General features: G+C 41.9%; 2 protein-coding genes across 4 annotated transcripts in view; one reads left to right on the forward strand and one right to left on the reverse strand.

Annotated features, from left to right (window-relative positions):
• Positions 1-9884, forward strand: part of LOC139534363 (leukotriene B4 receptor 2-like) — a 23916-nt gene extending 14032 nt beyond the window's left edge. The window contains exon 7 of the mRNA XM_071333458.1: positions 6823-9884. Within this exon, the coding sequence (XP_071189559.1) occupies positions 6823-7162 (340 nt within the window). The 3' untranslated portion in view covers positions 7163-9884. The remainder of the gene's footprint in view (positions 1-6822) is intronic.
• On the reverse strand, positions 9786-16462 carry LOC139534364 (leukotriene B4 receptor 1-like). 3 transcript variants are annotated; one of them, XM_071333459.1, is made up of 4 exons: positions 16404-16462; positions 12326-12869; positions 11757-11966; positions 9786-10466 (listed from the first exon to the last, which is right to left on the reverse strand). In XM_071333459.1, the coding sequence occupies exons 2-4, from the start codon at positions 12866-12868 to the stop codon at positions 10035-10037; spliced, it is 1185 nt and encodes a 394-aa protein (XP_071189560.1). In that variant the 5' UTR covers position 12869; positions 16404-16462; the 3' UTR covers positions 9786-10034. The 3 variants fall into 3 exon arrangements, with proteins under 3 accessions (XP_071189560.1, XP_071189561.1, XP_071189562.1); XM_071333460.1 differs by lacking the exon at positions 16404-16462 and adding an exon at positions 13788-13876; XM_071333461.1 differs by lacking the exons at positions 11757-11966; positions 16404-16462 and adding an exon at positions 13788-13816.
• Between the last annotated feature and the right edge of the window lie 121 nt (positions 16463-16583).

Below are 16583 nucleotides of genomic sequence, written 5' to 3' on the forward strand. Positions count from 1 at the left end.
TTTTGTGTTTGTAGTGTCATAATAACCTTTCATTAATTTTATTATTATCAAATCCCAAACTCAATTTTCATTAAAAGATAGAACAGCCCTGTTTTCCCTCCCTCCCTCCCTCCCTCCCTCCCTCCCTCCCTCCCTCCCTGGTATTAATGGTATTATCAACAGTTTTTTAAAATCTGAATAATTTAACTGCAGCGTACTGTAAATGATGGAGCATTGTAGGCTATTGCTGTTTTCAAATCAAATCACATTTTATTGGTCACATGCACATATTTAGCAGATGTTATTGTGGGTGTGCAAAATACTTGTGTTCCTAGCTCCAGCAGAGCAGTAGTATCTAACAATTCACAACAATACACCAATCTAAAAGTAAAATAATGGAATTAAGAAATATATAAATATTAGGACGAGCAATGGCATTGACTAAAAAACTGTAGAATAGAATACAGTTAATACATATGAGATGAGTAAAGCAGTATGTAAACATTATTCAAGTGACTAGTGTTCCATTATTAAAGTGGCCAGTGATTCCATGTCTATGTATATACCGCAGCAGCCTCTACGGTGCAGGGTTGAATAGCCAGGTGGTAGCCAGCTAGTGATGGCTATTTAACAGTCTGATGCCCTTCAGTTAGAAGCTGTGTTTCAGTCTCTCGGTCCCAGCTTTGATGCACCTGTACTGACCTCGCCTTCTGGATGATAGCGGGGTCGACAGGCCGTGGCTCTGGTGGTTGATGTCTTTGATTATTTTGGCCTTCTTGTGACACCGGGTGCTGTAGGTGTCCTGGAGGGCAGGCAGTGTGCCCCTGGTGATGCTTTGGGCAGACCCCACCACCCTCTGGAGAGCCGTGTAGTTGCGGGAGGTGCAGTTGTGTACCAGGCAGTGATAAAGCCCGACAGGATGCTCTCAATTGTGCATCTGTAAAAGTGTCTGAGGGTCTTGGGTGTAAGTCAAATTTCTTCAGCCTCCTGAGGTTGAAGAGGCGCTGTTGCACCTTCTTCACCACACTATCTGTGTGGGTGGACCATTTCAGATTGTCAGTGATGTGTACACCGAGGAACTTGAAACCTTCTGGATCGTGCTCCCTCTGCTGTTTCCTTTGATGATTGATTTGGAGGCTTACTTGGCCACGCAGTCATGGATGAACAAGGGAGTACTGGAGGGGGCTGAGCACGCACCATTGTGGGGCCCCTGTGTCGAGGGTCAGCGAAGTGGAGGTGTTGTTTCCTACCTTCAACACCTGGGGGCGGCCTGTCAGGAAGTCCAGGACCCAGTTGCACAGAGTGGGGTTCAGACCCAGGGCCCCGAGTTTAATGATGAGCTTGGAGGGTACTATGATGTTGAAGGCTGAGCCTTAGTCAATGAACAGCATTCTGACATAGGTATTCCTTTTGTTCAGATGGGATAGGGTAGTGTGCAGTGTGATGGTGATTGCATCGTCTGTGGTTCTATTGGGGCGGTAAGCAAATTGAAGTGGGTCTAGGTTCTCAGGTAAGGTAGAGGTGATATGATCCTAAACTAGTCTCTCAAAACACTTCATGACGACAGGAGTTCTACGGGGCGGTAGTCATTTAGTTCAGTTACATTTGCTTTCTTGGGTACAGGAACAATGGTGGACATCTTGAAGCCTGGGATAAGGAAAGGTTGAATATGTCTGTTAACAATCCAGCCAGCTGGTCTGTGCATGCTCTGAGGACGTGGCTAGAGATGCCGTCTGGGCTGGCAGCCTTGCGAGGGTAAACACGCTTAAAATGTCTTACTCACGTCGGCCACGGAGAATGAGAGAGCACAGTCCTTAGGAGTGGGCTGCGACGGTAGCACTGTGTTATCCTCAAAGGGGGCGAAGAAGGTGTTTAGCTTGTCTGAGATTTCACCCTAATCTATTGCAGCTGATTCTAATAATTAGCTGGTTGATACACTGAATTAGGTTAGTACTCCAACGACTGGGGTTGGAGTGTGAACCTACAGGAGGGTAGCTCTCCAGGAACCGGGTTGGAGAGCCCTGCTGTAGACCCTGCCACATACGTCTCGTGTCTGAGCCGTTGAATTGCGACTCCACTTTGCGACTCCACTTTGTCTCTGTACTGATGTTTTGCCTGTTTGATTGCTTTATGGAGGGAATAACTACACTGTTTGTATTCGACCATATTCCCAGTCACCTTGCCATGGTTAAAAGCGGTGGTTCACACTTTCAGTTTTACGTGAATGCTGCCATCTATCCACGGTTTCTGGTTTGGGTAGGTTTTAATAGTCACCATGGGAACAACATCTCCTATACACTTCCTGATGAACTCAGTCACATTGTCCGTGTAAACATCAATGTTATTCTCAGAGGCTACCCGGAATGTATCCCAGTCTGCGTAATCAAAACAATCTTGAAGCATGGATTCCGATTGGTCAGACCAGCGTTGAATAGACCTTAGCACGGGTACTTCCTATTTGAGTTTCTGGAGGAGCAAAATGGAGTCGTGATTTGATTTGCCGAAGGGAGGGCCTTGTAGGCATCTTGAAAAGGTGAGTAGCAGTGGTCTAGTGTTTTCCCTAAGCGAGTACTACAGTCAATGTGTTGATAGAACTTTGGTAGCGTTTTCTGCAAATTTGCTTTGTTAAAATCCCCAGCTACAATAAATGCAGCCTCAGGATATGTGGTTTGCAGTTTGCATAAAGTCCAGGGTAGTTCCTTTAGGGCAGTCGTGGTATCGGCTTGAGGGGGAACATACACGGCTGTGACTATAACCGAAGAGAATTCTCTTGGGAGTTAATGTGGTCGGCATTTGATTGTGAGGCATTATAGGTTGGGTGAACAAAAGGACTTGAGTTTCTGTATGTTATCGCAATCACACCATGAGTAGTTAATCATGAAACATACACCCCCGCCTTTCTTCTTCCTGGAGAGTTCTTTATTCTTGTGTGCGCGATGAACTAAGAACCCAGCTAGCTATATGGACGGGGACAGTATATCCCGACAGAGCCATGATTCCGTGAAACAGAGTATATTACAGTCCCTGATGTCTCTCTGTTAGGAGGTCCTCGCCTTAAGCTCGTCTACTTCATTGTCCAGGTTTTTCCTTTCAATTAAGACGTAGGCAACCAGGTGAGCAGAGTTCTTTACTAATTAGTGACCTTAATTCATCAATCAAGTACCAGGGAGGAGTGAAAACCCGCAGACACTTGGCCCTTTGTGGAATGAGTTTGACACATGTGCCTTAAATGGTTGAGCATTTTGACATGTCCTTTTGGTCTGTTTTACCCTGTAGTCACTGCAAGTTTGCAAGCCTTTGTTAAAACTTCTTATGGCTGAAGTCCCGGTAACGGGACCGATATGACAACAGCCAGTCGAAGTGCAGGGCGCCAAATTCAAAAAACAGAAATCTCATAATTAAAATTCCTCAGACATTCATGTGTCTTATATCATTTTAAAGGTAATCTTGTTGTTAATCCCACCAAAGTGTCTGATTTCAAATAGGCTTTTCAGCGAAAGCACTACAAACGATTATGTTAGGTCACCACAAAACCACAATAAGCATAGCCATTTTTTCCAGCTAAATATAGCTTCACAAAAACCAGAATAGAGATAAAATTAATCACTAACCTTCGATTATTTTCATCAGATGACACTCATAGGACTTCATGTTACACAATACATGCATGTTTTGTTTGATTAAATTCATATTTATATAAAAAAATCTGAGTTTACATTGAGGCGACTAGATTCACTAGTTACAAAAACATCAAGTGACTTTGCATAGCCCATCGTTTCAACAGAAATACTCATCATAAATATAGATGATAATACAAGTTATACACATTGAATTATAGATATACCTCTCCTTAATGCAACCGCTATGTCAGATTTCAAAAGGAAATTACGGAAAAAGAAATGCACGCTATAATCTGAGATGGCGCTCAAAAGTAGCATACCACAGCTGCAAAGATGGCGTCACCATAAACACAAAAATACATGATAAATATTCCATTACCTTTGATGATCTACATCAGAAAGCACACCAGGAATCCCAGGTCCACAATAAATGTTTGTTTTGTTTGAAAAAATCTGTTATTTATGTCCAATTGTTAGCGCGTTTGGTAAGCATGTCCAAACGCTAATTCTGGTCAGCTTTATATCGGACAAAAACTCCAAAATGTGATATTACCGGTCGAAGAAACATTTCAAACTAAGTACTGAATCAATCATTAGGATGTTTTTAACATATAGCTTCAATAAAGTTCCAACCAGAGTATTCGTTCTTGTCTGCGTGAGCAATGGAACATAGGTGACTTCCATGATAAAAAGCATGATCAGAAAATGGCTGCTTGATGGACACCTGACTGATTCTGCTATCATTCTCTCCCACAACATCATAGAAGTCTCATTGGAATTTGTATTGATGGTTGACATCTAGTGGAACCCCTAGGCAGTGCAACATCATTCATAACTCAAGTGGATTTCTTAAGGGACTCTGGTGAATACATACAGGCTCAGATTTCTGACTTCCTGTTTTGATTTCAACTCAGGATTTTGCCTGCCAATATGAGTTCTCACAGACATATTTCAAACAGTTTTAGAAACTTTAGAGTGTTTTCTATCCAATACTAATAATAATATGCAAATATTAGGAACTATGACTGAGGAGCAGGCCATTTGATATGGGCACCTTTCATCCAAGCTACTCAATACTGCCCCTTCAGCCATAAGAAGTTAATTAAGGCCTCTAGAAGTGCAAGTGATATAAAACACCAGATATTCATTAATATGCTGTAATGTGTAAACACTTTACCTAGTAGCCAACCTGCTTGCACCAATCCCTTGTAATTTCAGTAAAATACTGTGAAATACATACAGTTGAAGTCGGAAGTTTACATACACTTAGGTTGGAGTCATTAAAACCCGTTTTTCAACCACTCCACAAATTTCTTGTTAACAAACTATAGTTTTGGCAAGTCGGTTAGGACATCTACCTTGTGCAAGACACAAGTAATTTTTCCAACAATTGTTTACAGACAGATTATTTCACTTATAATTCACTGTATCACATTTTCAGTGGGCCAGAAAATGACATACAGTAAGTTGACTGTGCTTTTAAACAGCTTGGAAAATTCCAGAAAATGATACCATGGCTTTAGAAGCTTCTGATGGGCTAATTGACATCATTTGTGTCAATTGGAGGCATACCTGTGAATGTATTTCAAGGCCTACCTTCAAACTCAGTGCCTCTTTGCTTGACATCATGGGAAAATCAGAAGAAATACGCCAAGACCGCCACCAAAAAAATTGTAGACCTCCACAAGTCTGGTTCAACCTTTGGAGCAATTTCCAAACGTCTGAAGGTACCACTTTCATCTGCACAAACAATAGTCCGCAAGTATAAACACCATGGGACCACGCAGCCGTCATACCGCTCAGGAAGGAGAGGTGTTCTGTCTCCTAGAGATGAACGTACTTTGGTGCAAAAAGTGCAAATCAATCCCAGAACAACAGCAAAGTACCTTATGAAGATGCTGGATGAAACAGGTACAAAAGTATCTATATCCACAGTAAAACGAGTCCTATATCGACATAACCTGAAAGGCCGCTCAGCAAGAAAGAAGCCACTGCTCCAAACCCGCTATAAAGAACACTACAGTTTGCAACTGCACATGGGGACAAAGATCGTACTTTTTGGAGAAATGTCCTCTGGTCTGATGAAACAAAAATAGAACTGTTTGGCCATAATGACCATCGTTATGTTTGGAGGAAAAAGGGGGAGGCTTGCAAGCCGAAGAACACCATCCCAACCGTGAAGCACGGGGGTAGCAGCATCATGTTGTGGGGGTGCTTTGCTGCAGGTGGGACTGGTGCACTTCACAAATTATATGGCGTCATGAGGATGAAAAAATGATGTGGCTATATTGAAGCAACATCTCAAGACATCAGTCAGCAAGTTAAAGCTTGGTCGCAAATGAGTCTTCCAACTGGACAATGACCCCAAGCACACTTCCAAAGTTGTTGCAAAATGGCTTAAGGACAACAAAGTCAAGGTATTGGAGTGGCCATCACAAAGCCCTGACCTCAATCCCATAGAAAATTAGTGGGCAGAACTGAAAAGGCGTGTGCGAGCAAGGAGACCTACAAACCTGACTCAGTTACACCAGCTCTGTCAGGAGGAATGGGCCAAAATTCACCCAACTTATTGTGGGAAGCTTGTGGAAGGCTACCCGAAACGTTTGACCCAAGTTAAACAATTTAAAGGCAATGCTACCAAATACTAATATACTGTTCTCTTTGCTAATGCAAGGCTAGCGGTACCGATGCACCAACAGGACCCTTAACAGCTTCTACTCCCAAGCCATAAGACTGCTAAATAGTTAGTCTATGTAGCTATTTGTTTAACTATTTAACTATCTGCTTTGACCCTTTTTGCACTAACCTTTTTGACTCATCACGTACGCTGCTGCTACTGTTTGCTATCTGTCACTTTGATCCTAGTTATATGTACATACAGTATTGACCTCAATTACCATGTACCCCTTCACATTGACTCGATATTGGTACATTATGTATATAGCCAAGTTACCGTTACTCATTATTTCTCTATTTTCTTTCTCTCTGCATTGTTGGAAAGGGCCCGTAAGTAATCATTTCACTGTTAGTCTACACCTGTTGTTTACGAAGCATGTGACTGATCAAATTTGTTTTTTAAAAAACAACCTAATTTTGCTTGCCAACGAGTTGGCTGTAAGTTACTGTCAAATTCATTGCAACCCGTTTACAGTCCTCCGTATCTCTCCCCCCCCCCCCCCCCTCTGTATCTCCGTCCCTCCATTCCTCTCACTCCCTCCCCAAGGCTTGACTCTATTTGGCAGACCAGCCGTGCGGTCACCTCAGCCCTGGCCTTCATCAGCAGCTGTGCCAACCCTGTCCTCTACACTTTTGTTGGCAAGTCCTACATCAGGCGGGACGGGTTTGCCTTCATGGCCCGCTTGTTCGAGGGCACGGCGCAGGACTCTGGGACAAGGAAGAGCCGACAGAACAGCCAGAATAGCCGAGAGAGAGACGGGGATGCAAAGGAGGTCGGACTGAAGGAAAAGGAGGGAGACCTAGAGTCGACAACCAGCTCCAATGTCATGAGTCCCGTCTGTGTGAAATCTGTTAAGAATGGCAAGCCGGGCCCGATTCCGACTTAGGAAATGATGCCTTTCTTTTGCACACCTCTCCTACACATTTCTCAGTAGTTGGTATTCACACTTACCTTATGAAGGTGAGTAACGGGCTTTGCAGGAGTGGTTCCCTTACGCGCGCTGAAGAAATGTCATTCACCTGCTGAAAACCCTCTCACTTACTGGCCAACAGATTTTCTCGTGGAGTTTTCATTCAATAGTGTTTTCTGTACATTTATTTAGCCATCCCTTTAAATACGGCGTACCTTTTAGTTTGAATTTTGTTAACAGACTCAATACAATATATCAAGAGAATCGGTTCAGAATATTAGGGATCAATTAAAGAAAGCCATCTAAATATATATATGCATACTCATCTCAGTTTCAGCACCAAGTGGTAGATTTTAAAATACTCTGATCTTTTAGATTAGTTAGGGTTAGGAAATTATTTCTGAATCATAGAAAACTGTTTGGAGGAAGAAAATGGGTTTGATTCATTCAGAAAATTGCCACGTTCAGATCTTTAACTCATGGTAATTTTGGATGATTAGTGAACAAAGAATTATAATAGGGAGAATAGTGTGACGACACATCCAAGTATTGCACCATGCGTTGTGTTCAAACTGTTACGTTTGGTCTGTGCTCCTCTCCATAACGATTGAATTAGCTATGTCTTTAAAAAAATATATATAATAACTGTTACTAATGATCCTCACCAACAACCACATGCCCGCGATGGCGTTTACAGAGGAAGCAAATGAAGGTTAACGAAATAATGTAATTAAATGGAACGATAATGTAGACTATACCAACTGAAGGGAACTAACAGTAAATTGGCAGTTGAATATGTGCTGTTATTAGGCCTACTGACGATTGATGCTGATAGTGGCTAATATTTAACATGATAGAAATAGGAAACAGAGAAGGTCGGGGTAGCCTATGATCAAGACATTCGAGAGTGCCCATCCCAGCAAGGTAAGACCGTACAATTTAAATTCTGCCTAATGGCACAGCATTTCATCAACGTCACTGTGGGAAAGTTAATATGCTTCAGTTTTCTACCATTTGACTGGTTTCACATATGCCTCCAGCAATTATAAGATAAAATATATCTAAAACAAGTGTCATTTATCCATTATCCAAAGGGATTACTCATTTACCTAGCTCTTCCCAATAGCTCTTATCAAGTTGTAAATTAGACAAAAATTAAGTAGATGCTTTTCACACTTTTTTCCTTATTCATGGTTTCCTCACGCTAAAGGTGTTGGAATTATTACCTTAATTTATTCGGTCTCCACCCCAAATTAATAGCAGGTGAATAGCATGCTATTCTCATGCTTAAGTTCAAGGTCAGAATACGCATAGAGAGAAAAGTGCATAAAAAAGCAATTCCATTTACACACGCTTAATTATGGGCCCGATTCAGACTTAGGAATTTATGCCTTTCCTATGCATGCCTTTCCTATGCATGCTTTTCCTATGCATGCCTTTCCTATGCACTTTTCAGTGTTTGGCATTCAGACTTACTTAGTTGTGTAAAGGGCTCTGCAGGTGTGGCTACCTTTCGCACTCTGAATAAATTGCATTCAACTGCTGAAAACCCTCCCATAAGCTGGGCAACAGATTTTCTCTTGGAGTTTTCATTCAATGGGGTTTTACTATAGCTCTGGTCTCCAATTTTCATCTTTGCAAATTATGAGTGCACACAATTAGAATTCTGAATAACTGCATGTCTGTTTATATCCTATTTCACTGTGCAATACAGTACATGTCATGCTGATATGACTTTCAGTTTGCTTACATATGTCTGGTTTCACATAAGGAAATCATAAGGGGAAATGATCTAAAACAATTACTATGTGTATTTACAATCCCCTTCTCAAACCGGATTACTCATTTCCCTAGCTCTTATCAATAGATATGATCAAGTTGTAAATTACAGCGCATGGAGAAATGGTGTTATTTCTATTGGAACAAATTAAGTAGATGCTTTTTCCACTTTGAACCGGTAGGTTCGCTAGACCTTATTCATGGTTTCCTCGTGTAAAGGTGGTGGAGTTATTAGGGAATTAAGTCAAGGTCAGAATAGGAGGTATCTGTAGACACTCCTCTGCCTCACCTTCATTTATTCGGTCTCCACCTCGAACGAATAGTGGATGAATAGCATACTATTCTCGTGCTTAAGGTTAGAATACGCGTAGAGAGGAAAACGCATTTTAAAAAAGGAATAAAGTTCCATTTACACACGCTTAACTCTTGTCGGAAACTGGGCCATATTGACTGGAAGATGAATGAGTTGGATGCTATTGCTGAAGCTGTTTTGGAGGGAATGTAGTTTCCTGTAGTTCGCATGGTTGGCCACTAGATGTGCAAGTCATGTTTCCTAATGGTTCATGACTGACTTACCGACTGACTGAACCATATCTCTGTTTTTAGAGGTGGTGATTCAAGCTCAGTGGGTGGTGGAGTGAATTTAGTCAATTGTCTTTACAGTATGCTTTGTCTGTCTGACTGTCTCACCTTCTCTGCTTTTGTGTGTGTGTGTGTGTGTGTGTGTGTGTGCACATGTGTTTTACTGCTGTAAGTACAGTACAATACCAAATTGTTACAGAGTAAAAAGAGCACTGTATAATGTAAAGTGTTACCAATATTTGTATAATTGTTTACCACATTTATTTGATCAAAAGCATTAAGACATGTTGTGTTTGTGTGCCAGTGCAAGAAAATTAAAAACACTTTTCTCAGAGAAGATATGGCTGCCGTTGATTGATTAGGAAACTCTTAGAGGTGAGATCGACATTCACAACAAGACAGCTATCAGAAGAGTCATGACCGGCTGGCAAGCAATAGCATGCAGGACCTTCACAATCAGTCCAGTCATTTCTTTGCCTTCAGGAAATTAGTTTCCCTCCTCCTCCTTTTTCCCCCCTGGAACTATTGTCATCTCTTTTTCTTGTTCTGCCTCCTCATCCTCCTTCTCCACCTCTCTTTTCCCTGGAACCATTGTCATCTCTTCTACCTCTCCCTCTGGTTTCCCACCTCCCCAGTCCTCCTTCTCTTTCTCTCTACCGCTACCATCATGCTTTGCTCTCATGTTGGAGGCCATCCTGTCCATGTTGGAGGCCATCCCCTCAAGCAGCTGTGCCATGCCCCCCACACACCTGGAGGATGAGCCATAGATTGTGAGGGAGGAGCCAGAGCAGGAGCCGGCCATGGCATAGAGCAGAGGGTTGACAGCACTGCTGAGGTAAGCTACAGCTATGACCACTGTCCTAGCTCTCAGACAGAACAACAGCAAATCCGTGGAAGACCCGGAGAGAACGGCCCCCACCTGAAACAAGGAATCATAAGTTTCATTATGAACTTGAACTATGTCTACAAACAGTAAATTTGTGTTTTAATGCCATTTTTATCCCCAATTTCGATCATGTCTCATCGCTGCAACTCCCCAACGGGCTCAGGAGGCAAAGGTCGAGTCATGATTCCTCTGAAACATGACCCGCCAAACCGTGCTTCTTAACACCTGCACGCTTAAACCGGAAGCCAGCCGCACCAATGTGTCAGAGAAAACACTGTTCACCTGACTACTGAGGTCAGCCTGCATGCACCTGCCCCCCCACAAGGAGTCGCTAGAGCGCAATGAGCGAAGTAAAGCCCCCCCAGCCAAACCCTCCCCTAACCCTGACGACGCTGGGCCAATTGTGCGCCGTCCTATGGGACTCCCGATCACGGCCGGTTGTGATACAGCCCGGGATCGAACTTGGGTCTGTAGTGACGCCTTAGACCGCTGTGCCACTCGGGAGGCCTCCAATGGTGACTTTAAAATAGTTACAGAGTTTAATGGCTGTGATACGATAAAACTGAGGATGGATCAACAGCATTGTAGTTACTCAACAATTCTAACCTGATTGGCAAAATGAAAAGGAGTCTGTACAAAATATTCCAAAACATATGCTGTTTGCAACAAGGCACTAAAGTAATACAGTGAAAAACGTGGCAAAGCAATTAGCTTTTTGTCCTGAATAATACGACACATTACTGAGTACCACTCTTTGCATCATGTTATGGATATGCTTGTAATCGTTAATTAAGGACCGGGGAGTTTTCAGTGTAAAAAAAAAAAATTTGCTGCCAAAGGTGCTTGTGCAAAGTATTGACTCCGGTGTGAATACTTATGTAGATATTTCTGTGTTTCATTTTCAATACATTTGCTAAACATTTCTGAAAGCATTTTTTCACTTTGTCATAATGGGTTATTGTGCGTCGATGGGTTATTATTATACTTTTTTAAATCCATTTTGAATTCAGGCTGTAAAACAACTAAACGTGGAATAAGTCAAGGGGTATGGATACTTTTTGAAGGCACTGTATGTACGTACTGTATATACAGGGCCTTCAAAAAGTATCCATACCCCTTGACTTATTCCATGTTTAGTTGTTATACCGCCTGAATTCAAAATGTGTTAAATAAAAAATGTTCCTCATCAATCTACACACAATACCCATAACGACAAAGCGAAAACGGTTTTTAATGTTTAATTTTGCTCATTTATTACAAGTTAAAAAAACAGATACTTTATTTACATAAGTATTCAAGACCCTTTGTAATATATATGCCCACTTGCAGGATGTTGACCAGGTGGTACGGAGCCCACAAGAGGGCGAAAGTCACGACTATCAGTGCGATGAGGCGGTTGGTCTTCCTGTAGGAGCGGTGGTGCCAGTGGACACGGCTGGACGCTAAGGTATGAGCGATGCGTAAGTAGCAGAACGTCATGATGCTGAAGGGGACCAGGAACGCAGTAACTGTTTCTAGGGAATAGTGGAACACCTGGTAGAGAGGATAGGACCAGAAACGATTTGATTTCATTATTAAAATGTCTTCAGGATGCCAAGCCCACATGGGGTTACGTTTTAGTAAGAGTGTAATTACATATTTTATCTACTTAAATTGCAGTTCTGGTCTGTTACAAATAAATGTATCAAAAACAATGTTGACAGATTGATCAATTGTTTTAGCTATATCCACATCTATTTAGAATAAATATACATATAGAATTTAAAAAATCTACAATATGTTTTATGGAAAACGGATGAAACAATATGAAATAATGTGGTGTACAATACTAATATACTGTACAACACCAAAATAACAAGATGTATGAAGGAATATTCTGTCAGTAAAGTTACCTGGTGGGCGGGCCCGGGGTGATGCGTGGTACACTCCCCCTTTCGGACCTGTCGGTACACAAGCTGAGGAGTGGGCAGCACCATAGCCAGCGCCCACACCACACCCATGATAGGAAAGAGCCTTGACTTCGTCCGGACGCGCTGGGACCAGAAGGGGTGTAGCACGCCAAGGAGTCGGTCGACGCCCATCAAGGTAATCAATAGGATGCTGAGGTACATGTTGACGCCACAGACGTAATGCAGGAGCTTACACATTATCTCTCCAAACTCCCAGATTCTGACCTTGAAGAGCTGGTGAATGAAGAAGGGTGCAGAGAGCAGCACGAGTGCGTCAGCGGCCGATAGCTGGAGGATCAAGAGGGACGCGATGGAACGGCGACTCAGGCGGAATAGTATGGTCCAAACCACTAGGAGATTTCCGGGAAGACCAATGGCCATAGCAACCAGGAGAAAGGAGATTCCAACAGAATAAGGGATGGATGGGTTGGGAGCAGATGAGTTGGTAGAGAAGTAGGTGGTGGTATTCCCTGCTGTGGATTCCATCCTGAGAGTCGGAATTGAGAAAGAGCGACAGAATTGAGAAAGAGAGACAGAGAGCGAGACAGACAGAGAGAGACGTAAAACAAGTGGTGAGGAAATAGATGATTTTCTCATCGAGAAAGAGGAAGTTGCTTGATTCGTTGTTTAGCAACCCTGTGTCAGATTATTGTGAAATGTATTTGTCAGCAGTACATTTTGTAGTGAATTTCAATCACAGATAAAGACAGTAGGTTACTTAAGACAGACAGGAAAGGAGGTTGGTCGGGGAGGATGGGTGGGGATATAACATGAAAGTCTAGCAACCCGAAGGTTACGGGATTGTATCTCAACATTAGACAACTATTACATTTGAGCTAATTAGCAACTTTGTAACTACTTTGCAAACCCTTCCACTAACCCTAACCTTAACCCTTTAACCTAACCTTAACCATTTAACTACTTAGCTATCATGTTATCTGACGCTAACCTTAACCCCCAAAACCTAACACTGACTTTAATCCCTAACCCTAACCTTAACCCCTAGCCTAGCTAACGTTAGCAGCCTAGCTAACGTTAGCAGCCTAGCTAACGTTAGCAGCCTAGCTAACAAATTGGAATTTGTGTAATGTACTCATGCGTTGTGAAAATAGTGTAATACACATGAAATGTGTTGTGATGAAAATCATGTAACACACATGGAATAGTGCACTTTTTCATGTACCTGTCATGAATTTCGAATAAGTCATTTGTGTCTATTTCACAATAAGCTGTGATAGTGTGTTTGCATACACTTTATGCAAAATAGCATCAAAATTCATCAACATGCATAAAGAAACATATCAGCGACACACAATCCATGCTGTTCAATTCCTTAAAACTTAAAAGTCAATTTTAAAAGATTTACAAGGTATAATTCATAAAAATGCTGCAAATAATGAAATACCTCTTATCTCTTCAGCGTCTCATTCGTGTGTAATATTTATTGGGCATATTTGGCCTCATGTTGTAACCTGTCATATTGTAACCTGTTCCACAGGTTCACACACACACTAACAGCTAACAGGCCACAGACATGCATGGAAGTATCTGATGAGTCAAACAGCAACCAGATAATGTCTATATATAGACATTATACACAACATAAATATACACAATACTCTGTAGTCTCTCTCTCTCCTTCTCGCTCTGACTCTCTCTTGTGCCTCTCTTTTCTCTCTCTCTCTCTCTCTCTCTCTCTCTCTCTCTCTCTCTCTCTCTCTCTCTCTCTCTCTCTCTCTCTCTCTCTCTCTCTCTCGCATGCTGTCACAGATACATGGTGATCAGAGAAAAAGGGGAAGGTGTTGGGCAAAACAGTGTCTTGATCTTAAATGATCAGCTGCCTCAAGTGGTGTGCTATGGAGGATATGACGTCATTTGAGAAATAGAGTTCTCATATATTGGCTACATTTACAAATTCACACAGCATCAACATACTGTAAATATTTAACTCTACTTCAGTTGTAGTTCAACCAAATAGACAGCACATAGACTTCAATCATCAACTGTTCGTATATAATCTGTTGCCGGATCACAACCCAACATGCTATTTCCTCCCTAAAACTTGAATGTGTGTGTGGTGTGTAATTAATCAGCTCATGGGGGAAAAGGAGAGGACTGTCAGAAATATTACATGATGGAGAGAGATGATTTTTTTTTTATTTTTTGGGCACAATTTAGCTATTTGTCATACATACAGTTGAAGTCGGAAATGTACATACACAGCCAAATACATTTCAACTCATTTTTTCACAATTCCTGACATTTAATCCGAGTAAAAATTCCCTGTCTTAGGTCAGTTAGGATCACCACTTTATTTTAAGAATGTGAAATGTCAGAATAATAGTAGAGAGAATGATTTATTTCAGCTTTTATTTCTTTCATCACATTCCCAGTGGGTCAGAAGTTTACATACACTCAATTCGTTTTTGGTAGCATTGCCTTTAAATTGTGTAACTTGGGTCAAACGTTTCGGGTAGCCTTCCACAAGCTTCCCACAATAAGTTGGGTGAATTTTGTCCCATTCCTCCTGACAGAGCTGGTGTAACTGAGTCAGGTTTGTAGGTCTCCTTGCTCGCACACGCTTTTTCAGTTCTGCCCACTAATTTTATATGGGATTGAGGTCAGGGCTTTGTGATGGCCACTCCAATACCTTGACTTTGTTGTCCTTAAGCCATTTTGCAACAACTTTGGAAGTGTGCTTGGGGTCATTGTCCAGTTGGAAGACCCATTTGCGACCAAGCTTTAACTTCCTGACTGATGTCTTGAGATGTTGCTTCAATATATCCACATCATTTTCCATCCTCATGATGCCATCTATTTTGTGAAGTGCACCAGTCCCTCCTGCAGCAAAGCACCCCCACAACATGATGCTGCCACCCCCGTGCTTCACGGTTGGGATTGTGTTCTTTGGCTCGCAAGCCCCCCTTTTTTCCTCCTAACATAACGATAGTCATTATGGCCAAACAGTTCTATTTTTGTTTCATCAGACCAGAGGACATTTTCCAAAAAGTACAATCTTTGTCCCCATGTGCAGTTGCAAACCGTAGTCTGGCTTTTTTATGGCAGTTTTTGAGCAGTGGCTTCTTCCTTGCTGAGCGGCCTTTCAGGTTATGTCGATATAGGACTTGTTTTACTGTGGATATAGATACTTTTGTACCTGTTTCCTCGGGCGTCTTCACAAGGTCCTTTGCTGTTGTTCTGGGATTGATTTGCACTTTTCGCACCAAAGTACGTTCATCTCTAGTAGACAGAACGCCTACCTGAGCGGTATGACGGCTGCGTGGTCCCATGGTGTTTATACTTGCGTACTATTGTTTGTACAGATGAATGTGGTACCTTCAGGCGTTTGGAAGTTGCTTCCAAGGATGAACCAGACTTGTGGAGGTCTACAATTTTCTATGAGGTCTTGGGTGATTTCTTTTGATTTTCCCATGATGTTAAGCAAAGAGGCACTGCGTTTGAAGGTAGGCCTTGAAATGCATCCACAGGTACACCTCCAATTAACTCAAATTATGTCAACTAACCTATCAGAAGCTTCTAAAGCCATGACATTTTCTGGATTTTTCCAAGCTGTTTAAAGGCACAGTCAACTTAGTGTATGTAAACCTCTGGCCCACTGGAATTGTGATACAGTGAATTATAAGTGAAATAATCTGTCTGTAAAACAATTGTTGGAAAAATTACTTGTCATGTACAAATTAGATGTCCTAAGCGACTTGCCAAAACTATAGTTTGTTAACAAGAACTTTGTGGGGTGGTTGAAAAACGAGTTTTAATGACTCCAACCTAAGTGTATGTAAACTTCTGACTTCAACTGTAGCAAAATTCCAATGCCAACAAAGTAAAACATCTCATTGCATAGCAGTATCAAAGCAGGTCCCCCTCTCCCACCACACAGGGAACCCCACATTCTTCTAAATTCCCACCAACTTGAAATATCCCACCGACATCAATTCAACGTCTATTTCATGTTGGTTCAATGTAATTTAATTGAAATTATATGGAACAAATGTTGATTCACCCATTGTGTGCCCGGTGGGATGGTGACAGGGAAATGAAGAGAGCAAGCAGGTCAGCAAGGCAGACAACAGACAACAATGACGGATGGATATTTAACAGTATGACGTATATATGACACGTTACGTTATTGCATATGCTTAATGCAATAGGATGTGTCAACATAAATGACCAGGTTGGAACA

This window comes from Salvelinus alpinus, chromosome 11, assembly GCF_045679555.1.
Source record: "Salvelinus alpinus chromosome 11, SLU_Salpinus.1, whole genome shotgun sequence".
NCBI classification, from domain to species: Eukaryota; Metazoa; Chordata; class Actinopteri; order Salmoniformes; family Salmonidae; genus Salvelinus; species Salvelinus alpinus.